Source organism: Crocodylus siamensis, chromosome 8 (assembly GCF_052110815.1).
Source record: "Crocodylus siamensis isolate JL-2025a chromosome 8, ASM5211081v1, whole genome shotgun sequence".
In the NCBI taxonomy this organism is placed as follows: Eukaryota; Metazoa; Chordata; order Crocodylia; family Crocodylidae; genus Crocodylus; species Crocodylus siamensis.
Genome location: NC_143402.1, coordinates 59,121,401 through 59,137,467, shown reverse-complemented (window position 1 = coordinate 59,137,467; position 16,067 = coordinate 59,121,401). Strand labels below are relative to the sequence as shown.

General features: G+C 49.3%; 1 protein-coding gene and 1 long non-coding RNA gene across 2 annotated transcripts in view; one reads left to right on the top strand and one right to left on the bottom strand.

Moving 5' to 3' along the window:
• Positions 1-2,097: 2,097 nt before the first annotated feature.
• LOC149858814 (uncharacterized) overlaps positions 2,098-16,067 on the bottom strand; it is a 220,522-nt gene continuing 206,552 nt past the window's right edge. Inside the window, exons 2-3 of the long non-coding RNA XR_016443996.1 lie at positions 4,404-4,569; positions 2,098-2,189 (exon numbers count right to left, since the gene is read on the bottom strand). This is a non-coding gene — a long non-coding RNA (uncharacterized LOC149858814). The remainder of the gene's footprint in view (positions 2,190-4,403; positions 4,570-16,067) is intronic.
• LOC149858816 (bMERB domain-containing protein 1-like) overlaps positions 7,251-16,067 on the top strand; it is an 89,583-nt gene continuing 80,766 nt past the window's right edge. Inside the window, exon 1 of the mRNA XM_090060000.1 lies at positions 7,251-7,449. Coding sequence (XP_089916126.1) covers positions 7,371-7,449 — 79 coding nt within the window. The 5' untranslated portion in view covers positions 7,251-7,370. The remainder of the gene's footprint in view (positions 7,450-16,067) is intronic.

Genomic DNA, 16,067 nt, shown 5'->3' with positions numbered 1-16,067 from the left:
ATTCCTCCTTGGAAGTGAATCCCACCCTCCATCCTTTGTAGGCCTTTCTTTTTAGCTTCAGAAGGTCTGCTAGGTCCCTGGAGAGCCAGGGGGGCTGCTGCGCCCTCTTGCTGCCTTTCCTCTGAGACAGAATAGAATTAGCTTGTGCATTGGTGATTGCTCCCTTTAGGAGCAACCACTCTTCCTGGACTTCCCTCCCTCTGGGGATTAAAGCCACGTAATGCCCAAATGGGGCAGGATTTAAAGCACATCCCTGTCCTCATCATTTCCATATTGTGCAGCTTAGGTAGCTTCTTGATTCACATACTGGGTTTTGAGGAATCCATTTTGAGGAACGTACTTCTTCCCATGCATTTTATAAGGACCTGAGATGCCTACTGCCTAATTCAGGGCTGTTTTTTTGTCTTTTTAGCACAAAAGTACTGCAACATGGTGTCCAGTGGATCAGAACTCAATGCCTGAAATGTCTATTTCCTTGTCTACAACACAATTTACGATTTAATGTGGCGCTTGTTATGCTCTCTAAATATCTCCCAAATGCTGATGGATTTAACCTAACAACACTCCTCGGCATCCATTTACACGTGGGCAACTGAGGTACAAAGAAAGGAAGCAATGTGTTCAGGTCACACCAGACTGGCAGACCCTGGGTCTCGTGCTGTGCCCGTCAGCTTTTCCTGTCGTATAAACGTTCTGTGGACACATCTGCTGTTTCCCTCTCTCCTGCATGGAGTGCCAGCTGCCTGTGGGAAAGGATATTATATTCTCAGTATATTATAAAACCCTTTCACCTCCCTCTGATGTGTACTGTAAATCCTAACCTCTGTTGTTAAACTCTGATACAATAGAAATAGCAACATCTAATTTTAAATACACCTTGGTTGCATCTACATGTTGCCCTAGGGCGATGTACTGACACGCTGCATCATATGATGCACCGCAGTGATGTAGCAATCACATGGGCCTACACATAATCGGCAGCTCTGTTGCCATAGTGGCGCACTCCCCCAGTATAGCATGCTGCTACGGTGACATGGCAGTAAAATCTAACAGTGTACTGTGTGCACAGCATGGTGAGTAACCACCCATACGGTGCCATGCTCTAGTACTTCCAAAAGGAAGTACTAAAGCACGGTGCTGTAGCAACGTCACCATATGGCAACGTGTAGATGTGCCCTTCGAAAGACAGTTTCTCTGTGCCACCCCTCCTTTTTTCATTGGTTCAAACTGAATATAGGGTCTTTAGACTTCAAGTAAATGTGTTTTAAAAAAAAAATTGTTTATGCAATTAATCTCTATTCCTGTGTGCCTTGCAGTCCACAATGCAAAGCTCAGCCCAGCTGTGCAGTGGAAGGTGCAAGCATTTTTTCTGTAGGATAAAGACATGATGAAAAATGTAAGCATCTGAGAAACTCCTTCTACCAGTTTGCACAGGAAACTAGACTCTCTCATTGCACTGTGCGAGAAGTGAGACTTAGCTCTACCAAAAACTTGAGCCAGTCAGATCTGTGTATTTTGGGGGAGAGGCAGAAGGGGAGTAATTTTTTGGTCAAGAAACAAAATACGTTGAGTCTGAAATGCTGTTGGAGTACTTCTTGGGAGTTGTAAGTTGGGGACATTCCTCATAGGCTGGGCTCTGGCTGAACTACAACTTCTGTGATGCACCAGTTCCCCCGGTTGTAGTAGGAAAGATTGAGCCCTATTACCATGCCAACACTGCCATGCATCATGGAACATAAAGTACCTCTGGGGAATTGTGTCCAGAGCAGAAAAGGAGGCTCAGACCCAGGAACTTCAACTCCCATGTGGCCCTATTATGTTGCTTCAGGTCAAAATGTGTTGAGTTTTGGCAAAAAGCAGAAACTGCTTTGGTAGGCTGATATTCTGTTTCCTGACTAATTAACATTTTCTGTACAAAGGAGATACTTTTTTTGGGGGGGGGGGGGGGAGGGGACAGAGTATGAAAACCCAACTTTTTGTTGACAGTTTTGATGGAATATTTAATGTAATAATGTAAACCGTCTCTCCAAGGGTCACCGCCTTCTATACAGACAGCATGTTGCACTTCTCATAACAAAATCCTGCAAGTCTGTATTTGGGGCTGGGTTCCCAGGTAAAGTTCACCTTGTTTCTCTAATTACATCTTCAGCTGGTCTTTCTGCATTTTGCTGTCTGCTCCCCTATGATAACTGTGAAAACATAATGACACAGGATAGCATCTTCAAAGCAAAATATGTATTTTTCCATAGAAACATAAAGTGATTCTTAATATCTCTTCCAAGCTAGATATTGAGCCACTGATGACTGCTCTGAACATGATGATCCAACCAATTACATATCCACTTTACAGTACTTCAACCTAGACTGCATTTCCTTGTCTTACTAATGAGAATGTCATGAGAGGCAGTCGAAAACTTTGCTATAGTTGAGGTATATCACGTTGTACTGCTCTCCCCCCTGCACCTGCAGATCCTGTCAGCTTGTAAAAAGTCGTCAGCTTTCTCAAGCATTTCATCAAATCCATGTTGGCTGTTTCCTGATCACAGTGTTATCCTGCTGGGGCTCATGCAGACAAGCATGAGCATACAGTTTGTGGTGCCACAGACCTGTCTGCAGTGCCACACACATCACACATGCAGGCGTTCTCTGTATTGATAATTTGCAGCGTGGTGGTGGGGGGAGGAGGGGGTTTGACACCAGGAGATCCTGGTGTCAAAAAAACCTATGCCTTAAAAAGCAGGGGGGTGCATCTGGTGGCAGCATGCAGGGCCAGAAACCAGAGCCTGGCTGGCTGGAGTCACAAGGTGCCAGCCAGGCTCCGTGTTGCCAGATTGCCATGGCTGCAGCCCCTGGTGCTGGCCTCAGCCTCCTACCACACCTAGGCAGCGTTCTCTCTGAGCTGTGAAGTGTGTGTGGCCACACAGGCACGCCTGGCAGCACGGCATGTGCGCACCTACACGTCCCCTCGTGCCACACAGCTTAAAGGGAACGCTGCACCCAGGGCAGCATGCCATGTGCCAGACCATGTGTGCACAGGTGTTTCCTGGGGACAGGCAGCAGTGGCACACGTGGGGATGGGCCCTTGGTGTTTAGAAACCAAAATACTGTATTTACTCGACTAGAAGATGAGCCTAATGATAAGACAACACCCCCAAAATTAGACTCTGTATATGGAAAATCTATACATTCATTATAATTTTCCAGGTATAGAATCTAATTATTGGAGGTTTGCTTTGAATTTGTCTCCCTCCAACTGTTACAGCAGAGAAAATCAATCTGGGGAGATCAGGTAGCCCCTTTTCCCTCTAGCAGCATCTTGCTCTCTCCTTACTGTCAGACCTGCCCTCCCTGAGCATGTGGAAGTGAGGAGCAAATTTGAAAGCAATAACCTTGAAATTAAACATGGCTGTAGCAATGTGCATATAGTACCTATACACCCACTGACACCAATGCTGTTTGTAGGGTTGGTGGCTTCTGCAGGTGCTCCCCCAGATTCAGAAGGCACCAGCCACTCATGACTTCCAGTCCACTTCTGGGTCCACTGCCGAGGATGCCAGGCCCCGCCCCCCCGTCCTTCTGCCTCAGTAACTGGCCACAGGGGGACCCCAAGTACCCCCCCAGACCCAGGAGGCACCAGTTGCTGAGCCAGGGAGGTACAGCCCTCCCCCCTGCGTGCTCTCTGGCAGACCGGGAAGTGGACCGGAAGTGCTCTTGTGGGACATTCCATCCGCCGCAGCATTCACAAGCTGCCTGCTACCTTCAGGTATGTAGAAAAAAAAATTAAAGCCGTGTCTATGTCCGAATTGCTGAATCTTTCCGAATCTCTCTGAGTCAATTCAGGGGGTTCTGATTCAATTTGGAGAGATTAAAGTGTCTCCTGATTTGATTCGGAGATTCGGCCACCGAATTGGATCAAATCTCTGACAAATTGAATTGGAGACTGACGCTTTGCATAGCCCTACCAGATACCCCCTCTTCCCCCCACTAACTCCTACTCATGACTGGAAGCAGGTGTTGTTGTCACAAGTCCTGGGATGCTTCAAAAATTTATGTACAGATGAGGCACAGGGCAACCTGATCCAGCTTTACCTCATGGAGGACAGGGCCACATTAATCATATGTGCCAGGCTGAGGGGGTAGATAACAGAGGGATTCTGAGTAAACTGTTTGGGGCCCTGTTTCATATTGTTGGCCAAGCATTTAAGGCTAGTGAAGAAACAGTGATGATTGGAAATGGGAAAGACAGGTGCAGTTCAGCTGTGGGACTGAGAGGAAGTCAAAATATATGCAATGTTGTGGCTCACCATGACTTGAAAAAGAGTTGGGGTTGAGGGGGGACTACACTTAATGGGCACTGCCTTTCTGATCTATACTTGTTAGGCACTGCGCTAACCTATACTTACCTGGCAGGGGAAGCAGCGTGACCACGTAGGCAGGTTCTCCAGGGCAGGTGATTGTCTCTGATATGTCCTCCATCGGAGGTCTATATTGAGCAGATTCTTTTTGGTGTTGGGTGGTGGAACCGGAGCTTGTCCCATCCACTCCATGCATTGACCTGGTATTCCAGTGCTTCCAGGACCGGTGCAAAAAAAACAGAAAAAAAAAAATCCTTGTAGTACCAGTGAGAGTAATGTGAGCTAGGGGCTGAAAGGTAGCAGCTGGAGCTGGAATGAAAGGGACATTGTAAATGTAACAGGGAAAGGAATATGGACAGATGCACAGGACCATGTGTGTGATTATTGTAACAGGCATGTGGGTGCACAGATATGAGGTTTTGTTACAAGTGTAAAGTTTTGAAAATGGGTTAAGGATTTTGAAGAATGGGATGCTAGACATTATATCTATCTGTCTATTGACATATTTTTACAAAAAAAATGGTTTGCATGTTTGTCCATGCATTTTATAATCATGTTTAGTGTTGGCTGTATTTAATCAAGTTTATAGTTGGTTTCTATTGTTAAGAGTTGCTGCGTTTAGCAGCTGTTTAACGATGGACAATGTGTTTAGTGAGATTTCCTTGTATGAGACTATAAAATGAAGGGGGGCTTTTTTCCCCATGCAAAGTGGGGGAAAATCCCTTGTATTATATTTGAGAAAATATGGTAGATATACTCCACAGTCTTTCTGAGTATTGAGGTTAGACTGACTGGTCTTTCATTCCAATATGTAATGCACGTTGGGTTGTGACACCGTTTGTGTAATCAGAGCTCTATCTAGGATCCTGGTTTGTAGAGAGGGAATGGTGACAAACCTGTATTCAGAGGTGATTCTTAAGGGACTTTAATTTCGTGTAAATCACCCAGCAAGGGGCTGAATGAGTGCATACATTCTGCCAATGCAGACTTGCATCCATTGTCTCTAAAAATGGTTCCCATACTTCATTAATGTGCTTTAGTTAATGCACATTAATTCTAATACTACCATTGTGAAGTACTAGGAAAAATGCACATTAGCCTGGCTTAACATGCAATAATTAAAGTGCATGCTTTTAAGTGATGCTGAATGCACATTAGCCTATTTTAATGCACATTAAGTAAAAAATGGGCTTTTATATACATACTTTTCTGTCCCATGACATACCAACGAACCTGCTGCTTCCACACGTGAGCTGAGGTGAACTTGCTGCTCTGCGTGCAGTTGTGTAAACGCTGAAAGGCACATCAGCCCGCAGAAAATGGCAGTGGTGTGCTTTTGAACGAAAACACCTCTGATAGGTTTTAGTTCAAAAGCATGCCACTGCCGTTTTCTCTGCGCTGACATGCATTTCACCACTTACATAACTGCAAGCATCACAGCACCAGGTGCTTTTCAAAATGCCCCGCACTGGGGCACTTGTATGTGTAAAAATGCCCTGCATTTATATGTGAGGCTTTAATGTGTATTGAAATGGGCTAACACACATTAAAGTGCACATGTAGACTTGCCCAAGGACATGACAATCCAAAAGCTAGCTCATGCTTGACATCTTCTGGGTTTAATCCACCATGATCCGCTGGCTGGGAAATTGGCTCCGTGGTCAGACCCAGAGGGTAGTAATTGATTGCAGTCACTCATGATGGTGTCCTGTGACCAGTGGGGTCCCCCAAGGCTCTGTCCTTGGACCCATACTGTTCAACATCTTCATTAATGATGTGGACACTGGAGTCAGGAGTGGACTGGCCAAGTTCGCCAGTGACACCAAACTTTGGGGCAAAGCATCCACGCCAGAAGACAGGCGGGTGATCCAGGCTGACCTGGACAGGCTCAGCAAATGGGTGGACGAGAACTTAATGGTGTTTAACACCGAAAAAATGCAAGGTTCTCCACCTTGGGAAGAAAAACCTGCAGCATCCTTATAGGCTTGGCAGTGCTACGCTGGCTAGCACTACAGAAGAAAGAGACTTGGGGGTCATCATTGACCACAAGATGAACATGAGCCTGCAATGTGATGCTGTGGCTAGTAAAGGGAGCAAAACGCTGGCTTGCATCCATAGATGCTTCTCAAGCAAATCCCAGGGTGTCATTCTCCCCTTGTACTCGGCCTTGGTGAGGCCGCAGCTGGAGTACTGCATCCAGTTTTGGGCCCCACAAAAAAAAAAGGGATGTGGAGAGAAGAGCCACGCACATGATCAGGTCAGGAAAACAGACCTTACGACAACAAGCTGAGAGCCATGGGGCTCTTTAGCCTGGAAAAGCGCAGGCTCAGGGGTGATTTAATGGCCACCTATAAGTTTATCGGGGTAACCACCAGGATCTGGGGGAACGTCTGTTCACCAGAGCGCCCCAAGGGACGACGAGGTCGAACGGTCACAAACTCCTGCAAGACCGCTTCAGGCTGGACATAAGGAAGAATTTCTTTAGAGTCCGAGCCCCCAAGGTCTGGAACAGCCAGCCATCGGAGGTGGTTCAAGCACCTACATTGACCACGTTCAAGAGGAAATTGGATGCTTATCTTGCTGGGATCCTGTGGCCCCAGCTGACTTCCTGCCCTTCGGGCGGGGAGGTGGGCGGCTGGACTCGACGATCTTCCGAGGTCCCTTCCAGGCCTGATGTCTGTGAAATCTATGCAACACTACCAAATTCCCTTCTGTGCTAGTGCCACCCCTCGGGGCTGGGAAGGAGGAGACCTCCCTCGAGTCGCAGGCTTGGGCTTTCGGCAGGTGCGGACCAGAGCTCCCGCCTCGGGTCCCCAGCTGCCGAGGGCCCGAGCCAGCCCTTCCCCCGGTGTCCGCCAGAGGACGCGTCTCCGCCCATCCAGCCGCCGGGGCCGGGGCCGGGGCCGGGGCCGCTGCCTCCCAGCGCGCGGGCTCGCGGGAGTGCCGCTGCCGGCCCGGGGCGCGCCGCGCCGCGCCGCGCAGCCAGCCGCCCCCGGGCAGGATTCCGCAGCGGGGATGGAGAAGGGGCGCGGGACGCCGACCCAGTACGGGGCGCTGGAGTCGACCAGGTGGACAGCCGCGGAGCCGGCCGCAGGTGAGCGGCGCACGGAGCCCCCTCCTCCTCCTCCATTCATAAAAGCGGCTCCAGCCCCAACCGCCGGGCAGCCCCGAGCCGCGCGGGGGCGCGGGCAGCTCCTCCCCGGGGTCCCGGCGCTCGGGGGCCGGCCCGGGCAGGCCCCTGGAAAGGCTGGGCTGGGCTGGGGCAGGGGCCGGGGCTTCAAGCAGCGTGAAACCCCTCCAGTGAGCCCGGCGCGAGAGCACCGCCTGGGTGGTCAGCTCGGAGGCGGGTGGCAGAGAGACCCGATTTCAGTCGGCGACGGCTGCGGGGCAGGTGCCGAGAGGAGGAAACCTGCCGGAGCTGGAGGCAAAGCATGTTCTGTGAAAGGGATCCAGCTGTGGGACCCCGGGAGGAGGTGGGGGCTGACAAGCTTCAGGAGGTGCCCCAGAGTCATCCTCTCAGACAGGAGCGGGCTGGCAATGCTGCCCCTGCCTCCAGCCCGACCCCCCTTTGTGTTCCAACACTATCTGCTTATTAGACTTGCCTGCCAGCCTTTCCAACAAAGGCTCAGGGCAGCTTGCAAATGAACAAGAAAATATATTATATTATGGAACAAAATGAGAACAAAAAAAACTTAGAGTGTTAAAAGAGAATATAAAACACCCACTCCCAAAACAACACTGCCTCTTAAACCCACGTTGACCCCTTTTATACCAGTGGCTCTTTCTAGACTGAAGGCACCCCTCCGAAAATGCCAGCTCTTAACTTGTTCTTTGAGTACAGAAAAATAATAGCACAGTGCTGTTGCAAAGAGCTCAGAAGGACCACAGCAGGTCAGAGTGTGTGTTGATACTGTGGATTGCTTTTTTGAAATCTCTGCATTTATCTTGTGAATCGTGTCTCATTTAACAGTGCAGCATCTCACAGCACCCTTTAAAAAAATCTTACAGCACCCCAGGGTGCTGTGACATTTTCTGTGAAAAGCAGCCCCTTCCTGCCCCTGTGTGCTAGATAGGTCCCTCCAACACCCTTGGCCAATGGGAGTTTCAGGATCAGGCTGCTTATGATTTTATTTATATTCTTTTTAATACACCTCCCTGCCTGCATACACCCCTCAAGAAATTGTTAAACGTAACATTTTTATATGGTAAGGTTGTTGTAAGAGAACAGGATCCCACACATGGTAGCCACATACATGCATAGTTGTGGGATGTTAAAGCAATCTTAATCGTTTAGTTAATTATACATACAGTCTGTTTGCCCTGGGGAAAGCATTTATGACTCTTTCATATGATGCTGTGGTTCTGAGAGACAGGACCCCAGGCATGGTAACTGCATTAGTACATATTTTTAGGATCATAAACTATTGTTAGGCATAGAATTTAATATGCGATCTAAATATGTCTGGTCTAGCTGGGGTGGTCTTCACTATAGTCTGTCGTATACAGGAGGATCTCATTCAGTACATCACTCTCACTTTTGTCAGGTGGTCTCATCAAGCTCTCTTCATACTGACGATGGCCAGTGATGTGTTTGATATACATGTCCTACAACTATCCCATGCTGCCTGATCCTGTGAGATACCTCATTAGCTTGGAGTAGTGCCATAGTATTCTGTAGGCTCTTAGGACAGTCATGTTGCTTGGGTCCCATTACACTGCAGGCTAACCGCATGTCCACATACATGTGTACACAGAGCTGATGCCATGAGAGTAGCCTGGCTTATGCCATTCTAGTAGGTCCTTGAGCAATGTTTTTAGCATTGCTGATGGTGTTTTTATATGTGCCAGTGCAGTGCCAGAAAAGCCTGAGGATGGTGACATCCTTCTCTTTCTTCCCAAACGGTTCCAAGAGGAAATCTGGCAGTAACACTTGCAGCTGGGGCTCTAAATTACAGCTAAATCAGTCCATGATCTGACTCGCCCTGGCGGGAGGGGATGAGCTCCAGACCAACCGGGATCTAAGTGCACAGCCCCGTTCCTGGCTTCAACCTGCCCCATGCCTACTCTGGACTGGCCCCAGCTGGAGCAAACCATCTTGGGACCAGCCCGGGACCCACGCACACAGCCCCGACCTCAGCCGCACCCACTCTGGACCAGTCCACCCATGATGAGTGGTGGTGGCTGGGCAGAACTTGCTACTGGGTACAGGAGAAAAGTGGCTGCACCCTGCATCCTTTTGCTTCTGGCTGCAGCTGCCCAGAGCCTGCATCCAGGCTGGCCTGCAGCGACTCTGCTACCACTGCTGCCCCACTGGGCAGCCCAGAGGTGGTGCTAGTGACAGCTGCAGAGAAGAGCTGCAGGGCAGCCCAGCGGGGCAGTGCTGGCAGTGAAGAGGAGCTGCAAGGCAGCCTACATGCAGGCTCAAGGCACCTGCAGCAAGAAGGGCCTGGCAGCAGCAAGGAGGGGGGTGGCCACTTCCCCCACCCCTCCCTGCCCAGCAGCAGCTTCTATCTGGGTGCTTATCACGGGCAGGGCGGTCTGGCACCAGGGCTGTGCACACAGGTCCTGGCTGGTCTGCAGCTAGTTCAGGCAGGCCAGGGTTGGGGCTGTGCACACAGGGACTTGCCAGTCTTCATGGGGCCAGGGCTGGCATTGGCAACTGGAAGGAGATGCCTCAGCACCGCTGCTGTGTGCCTGCGGGTAGTGGGATGTGTGCCATGGACCGGATGGCACCTGGGCCAGGTGGGACCAAGGAACGCACCGTGGGGAGGTCAAAGTACTTCTGCAGGCTGGATCTGGCCCATGGGCCATATTTTGCTCACCCCTGCACTAGAACCACAGACCTGCTTTGGTTGCTGTTTTGAGACATGCCGGGCTTACTGCTGGCTGTCTAAATGTTTTCAAAGTCATACGAAGTGGAAGTCTTTAGCTATCATACTCCTTATTAGCGACATTCTTTCCCTGGGCGGTGCATCACGATGATTATTACATCTCTAGGTTTAAATCAAAGCTCTCTTCTCTTATTTGCAGTGTTCAAATTGTTCCTGTCAGGACGTCATTTTGTTCCAGTAATACTTTATAGATCTACTTGTCTCCCTTGATTACCATGTGCCAAAAGTTTTGGTATGCCTGGCTGCTTGAACAATCTCTGCTGTAATGGTATAATCACATATCTAGTAATGGGACCATTTCTTTTCCTATCATAAGTGGATCAGAGGACCTGCTGACTGGTTTACACCTATCATCTGGTATCAAGAAAGGTGCAGGGAAAGCATGGTGGGAAGTCATGGAACAACCCAGCAATAAGTAAACCTTCTACCTCTCTCCTATCTGTTCCAAGACAGTTTATCTTTTCTAAAGTGTTACCAGAAACCCAGTACTGTTCTTTCAAGAGACAAAGCTACAGCCAGTCTATGATTAGGACCTCTTTTGCAAGTTTAGACACAAAATTAAGGGACAGTTATAAATTCCTTAGTGGTTACCCTTTTTGTACATCAAATCAAGATGGTAGAATTACATCTCCCAATGCTCCTCCATTGCTTTTTAGCAAGTAAGGTACTACTACCATACAAACCAAATAAGGAGGGAAGAGACCATTCTATAACACAGACTTTTATTGATTTTACACCCCAAAGTACAAAAATAAGCACTCATTTCTATGCCTATCTAACTACCTGCAACAGCACAATACAAATTCTCACTAGGGCTGTGCAAAGCTTCTGGTGGTGATTTGATTCGGAGGGGATTCGGTCCAATTTGGTAGACGAATCTCTGAATCCAAATCGAATCAGGGGACCAGTTTAAAGGTCCAAATTGATTCAAAACTCTCTGAATCTTCGGAAAAGGTTTGGAGAGCTTTGATGAGCTGCAGCCGGACCCCAAGCTGGTAAGTACTAGAGGCAGAGAAGGGGGGACTGGGGAGGGGACCATGGGAGGGACCCCTGCCAGCCCCCCCAGCCCCCGCCTGCTCCCCCAGTCCGTGCCCCCATGGCTGCCCCGCCCACCCCAGCTCCCAGTGCTTTAAAGAAAAGCCCCAGTGCTCACCGGCTGCTGCTGGGGGAGGGGAGGAGTGATCCCTGCTGTCCCCCACTGCCCCACGCCACGTGGGGGTCTCTGCCATGAGCCTCCTGACCCCTCCCTTGCTCCCCCAGCCCCCCCACGGGTGCCCCACCCGGGCCAGGTCCGGCCCTTTAGGAAAAAAAAACCTAGAAAAGAACTCCCTGGGATTCACTGCTCCTGCAGCAGCTTTGGGGGGCTTGTGGAGAGCCCCCTACGTGGCGCAGGGCAGCAGGGGGCAGAAGGAAGTGGTGAGTCCCGGGGCTTTTCTCATTTCTTGGGTTTTTTTCTAAAAGGTTCTGGAGCTGGCCCAGGCAGGGCACTCGTGGGGGTGCTGGGGGAGTGAGGGGAACTTGTGCAGAGCCCCCCACACAGCGTGGGACAGTGAGGGGCAGCAGAGATTGCCCCCTCTCCCCTCCGAGCAGCACACGGTGAGCCGGGGCTTTTTATCCCAAACAGCTGGAAGCTGGGGAGGGTGAGGCATTGCTGGGCTGGGAGAGATGGGCCTGGCTGATTCAGAGATTCGGCAGCAGCAGAATCTCCAAATCAGATTCGGTAGAACCAATTTGGGACAGTGATTCGAATCACCAAATGGAATCGCTGTCCCCCGAATTGGCCAAATCTCAAGCGAATACTAGCCACTTCACACAGGCCTAATTCTCACCTATACCAGCTGGGAGAGAACCAGAAGGGAGGAGAAAGGTGGCATGCAGGCTGGCAGCAGGTTGTCTTGAATTTGCTGAGGTCTTCCCCAAGTCATTCTCCCCACACTTTTACACCCAATATTTATATGTGGGTTATTTAAATATTCTGACTGGCTTATTCAGATTTCTTTGTTTCACTGACCTTTTAGGAACTAGACTGAACCAGTTTTTCTGTAGACTTGAAGGATGCCAGTTGACTAGGGTCTGTGTCCGTGTGAAAGTTACAATTCTGGGAGAGAGGATTAGGAACATAAATAAGCATTGCCGTTTGTTGGATTAGACCATAGACCGATCTTGCTGACTAGGGCTGTGCAAACAGCATCATCTCACTTCAACGGCTGTTTCAACGGGAGAGTGTTTTGTTTCGAGTTTTGTTTAACTTCGAAAGCACTGTTTTGTTTTGTTTCATCAAAACTGTTTTGCTGTTTCTGTCATCCAGCAGGCAGATCGGGGCCCCTGCACCCTGGGAGGAGTCAGCAGATTCCCACAGCCCTCCTGCGGGTTTGGGGGGGCCTCCATCAGCCTGCCAGATCGCAGGAGGCTGCTCCTGCTGCCTGGGATGGTGCTGGGTGCGACCTGCACCCAGCACCAGGAAGATCAGTGCTGCTGCTGGCCCCAGCTGGTAGCATCCTCCTCCTGTCATCTGGCAGGCAGATCAGGCCCAGGCGCACCCCCGGGAAGGCTGCAGGAGCTGTGTTGGACTGCTCCCAGGGGTACAGGCCCCTGATCTGCCTCCCAGATCACAGGAGGCTGGTGCTGCCACCTGGGGCCAGCGGCAGGCAGGCCCAGGGCAAATGAGCTCATGCGGGGACCTACCCCTGCCCTGGGATTGGGGCAGGGGTGGGTTCCCGCACCCTCCTCGGGCTAGCTCCAGTACAGGGCCCAGAGAGTATCAGCTCGTGGCGATCTGCTGCTGCCCTGATCCCAGGAGGGTCCCTGCACAAGCTGATTTGCCCTGGGCCCCACACCCTCCTTAGGCCAGCTCCAGTATGAGGCCTGGGACATATCAGTTCGTGCAGGGAACTGCCACCGCCGCCCTGATCCCTTTTCCCCCACTTCGTTATTTTAAGAACTGTTACCACCTTCCTCCTTATCTAACTTCTAGTTGAGGTGAATAGTACCAATCTTTTTCTATATGGATTCTACATAGCAAGGCAGTGCCAGCAGTGCACCTGCACCAGGAGTCCTGGCACAGGGAGCATCAAATCAAACAGAAGTAATGTTACATGTTAGTGCATAGGGAGGCACTCTGCACATGACCTGTACTGGACATCGAAATGCCTGGCTATGGCTCTGTATATGGTTGTTCCCAGACCCGTACAAATTTTGTCCTCTGTCTCTCAACTTCCTCTGCTTTCGCTATGTCCTTTTGGTGGTAGGGTGACAAAAGCTGTCCACAATGCTCCAGATGAGGGCAAACCTCTGATTAATATAATAGCACTGTGCTATTTTCTATCTTATTCCTAGTGAGCCAAACGGTTTGTTTTTTTGGCTATTGCTGCACATTAAGGGGAAGTCCTCCTTTAACAGCTTGCAATAAGGCTCTGATCTTTTGCCTGAGTTATTAAAGCTCATCTTAACCTCAGCAAAGTGTATGTTATATCTGTAATTCTGTGACAGCTCCCTCTCCTCTCATATGACTATCTGATTCTTCCAGTGTCTCAGGCTAACTTTACAGATTATTTAATTTGCTAACTCCAGTCTTTTAAACATTCATACATATTCACTAACTTCCCCCATTGAAACAGAATGAAATTACATTAGCAGCCTCCTGTACAATGACATGGGCCTGTGTATTCTCATTCAGGTCTAAACTCCCCAGTCCCTAAGCAGGTCCACCGCACATTATTCAAGCAACTTATTCAGACTACAATATAACAGCTACTCTGTTTTGCTGGGCCATTATTTTCTCTGAATCAGTTACTGTCCAAAAAACAACAGCACCAACTCAGAGAAGACGTATGAACACTTGGATCTAACACTCATGAAAGCCAGAAGGGACAGCATGAGGAGTGATTGGAATAATTTTTAAAGTAAACACTTTCCCAGAGATACCAATAAGGTGCTGTTGAGACTGGAGCTCTATGATCAAAATTTCTGTTCCTCTGTGTCACCAGCGGTGAATAGCCCTAGTAGGAAGAGTAGTATTTTCTTTGCTTAGTAAATACAAAGGAAGCAGAGATGGATAATGCACTTTAGAAGCACAAAGTGTGACCAACTGAAAACCTCATGAACAAAGTGTGACCAACTGAAAACCTTATGAACACACCAGCTATAGATGTCACTATGTAGAATAAGGGTGCGAAAGACACAGCCAGCAAACTAAATCCAGCCCACCCTGTCATCTGACCCTTGGTGTTGTCTGCAGAGCTCAGAGTTGACACACAGGCAGCTTATGGAGCGTGCCAGATAGCTCAGCACACATCATGCAGTGCCTGCTCCAGCCATTCTGGGACCGCATCACACACAGCACCCACTCCAGCCACTTTGGGACCACTTTGTACATGGCGCCCACTCCAAAACTCATCAGTTCCATACTGGATCTAGTGGCACATCCCAGAGTAGTGGCTGCACACTGCACAGCCCTAGAGCAGTGAAGTGACTGCTGTGTGCAGTGTGGCCCTAGAGTGTTAGAGAGGCTGCCACATGCTTCCACGTGCAGCACAGCCCCAGAACAGCTGCCATATGGCACTGGAGCAGAATCGTGGCATGCGTGGTGTCTACTCCAGCTGCTCTAGGACACACATTAGATCTGCCATGTGGTTCCGATCCATCCCATGGACCAGCCCCCCGCCCACTCATCTGGCCTGCGGGGCTGGATGTGTTTGACAGCCCTGATATAGGGGAAAAAAAGGAAATCAGTAGCTTCAGATCACTGGGTCAGTCTACATATTGCTTAATGCAGTTACATTAACTAAAAAGAAAGTAATGCCCAACTCAACCACAGCTCCTGTATTTGTCCAAGAGCACTCTGAAATAAGTTGGAAGTGTGGATAAGAGCCAGAAGTGTGGATACGACCCCTGCCATACTGGCCAGCACTGAATATATTTGGAAAGTAAAGTAAAGCTATGCATTAGGTGCCATCAGTAGGTTCAGTGAAACACAAGTTATCTTGGATTCTAATGAGCATATTCAGTATATTGCATACCTTATGACAACCACCAGAAAAATGGCATATGGCTGCAGACTTCATTTTTTCACACACACAGCATCCCTTAGCCTAGCAAAACAAGGTACTGCCTGGAGGTGACATTCAAACAACTTTAAATTCTGCACTCCTAACCAGAGGCTAAATGGGACTGAAAAAAATACCTGTCTGAGACTTCTGTCTTCCCACAGGTGATCAAAGCAGAGAGACTTTTTTCCCAGGAATTTCTGCCTTCCTGGCTTGCACACCAGGGGTATGATTTTCAAAAGCAGCCATTTTCAGAAGTAATTTTGGGCTGGAGCCTCAAAGGTAATTGGTTTCTAAATCCCATTGAAATCCTAAAAGAATCTGGTCCTGAGGAGTTTAAATCCTAGTGGGTGTATCTACACAAGATGCTACTGTGCAATGGTTATCGGCGCATTTATTTAGTACTTGTACAAGCAAGTACTAAACAAATGCGCAGTAACTGGAGTTACTGTGTCATAGCACTGGTGAATGTATTAAGTGACACTACTGTGCAGTAGCCTAATGTTACTCAGCATAGATTTCATAGACATTAGGGCTGGAAGGGACCTCGGGAGATCATCGAGTCCAGCCCCCTGCCCAAAGGGCAGGAAGTCAGCTGGGGTCATAGGATCCCAGCAAGATAAGCATCCAATTTACTCTTGAAGGTGTTCAATGTAGGTGCTTGAACCACCTCCGCTGGCAGACTGTTCCAGACCTTGGGGGCTCGGACTCTAAAGAAATTCTTCCTTATGTCCAGCCTGAAACGGTCTTGCAGGAGTTTGTGACCGTTCGACCTT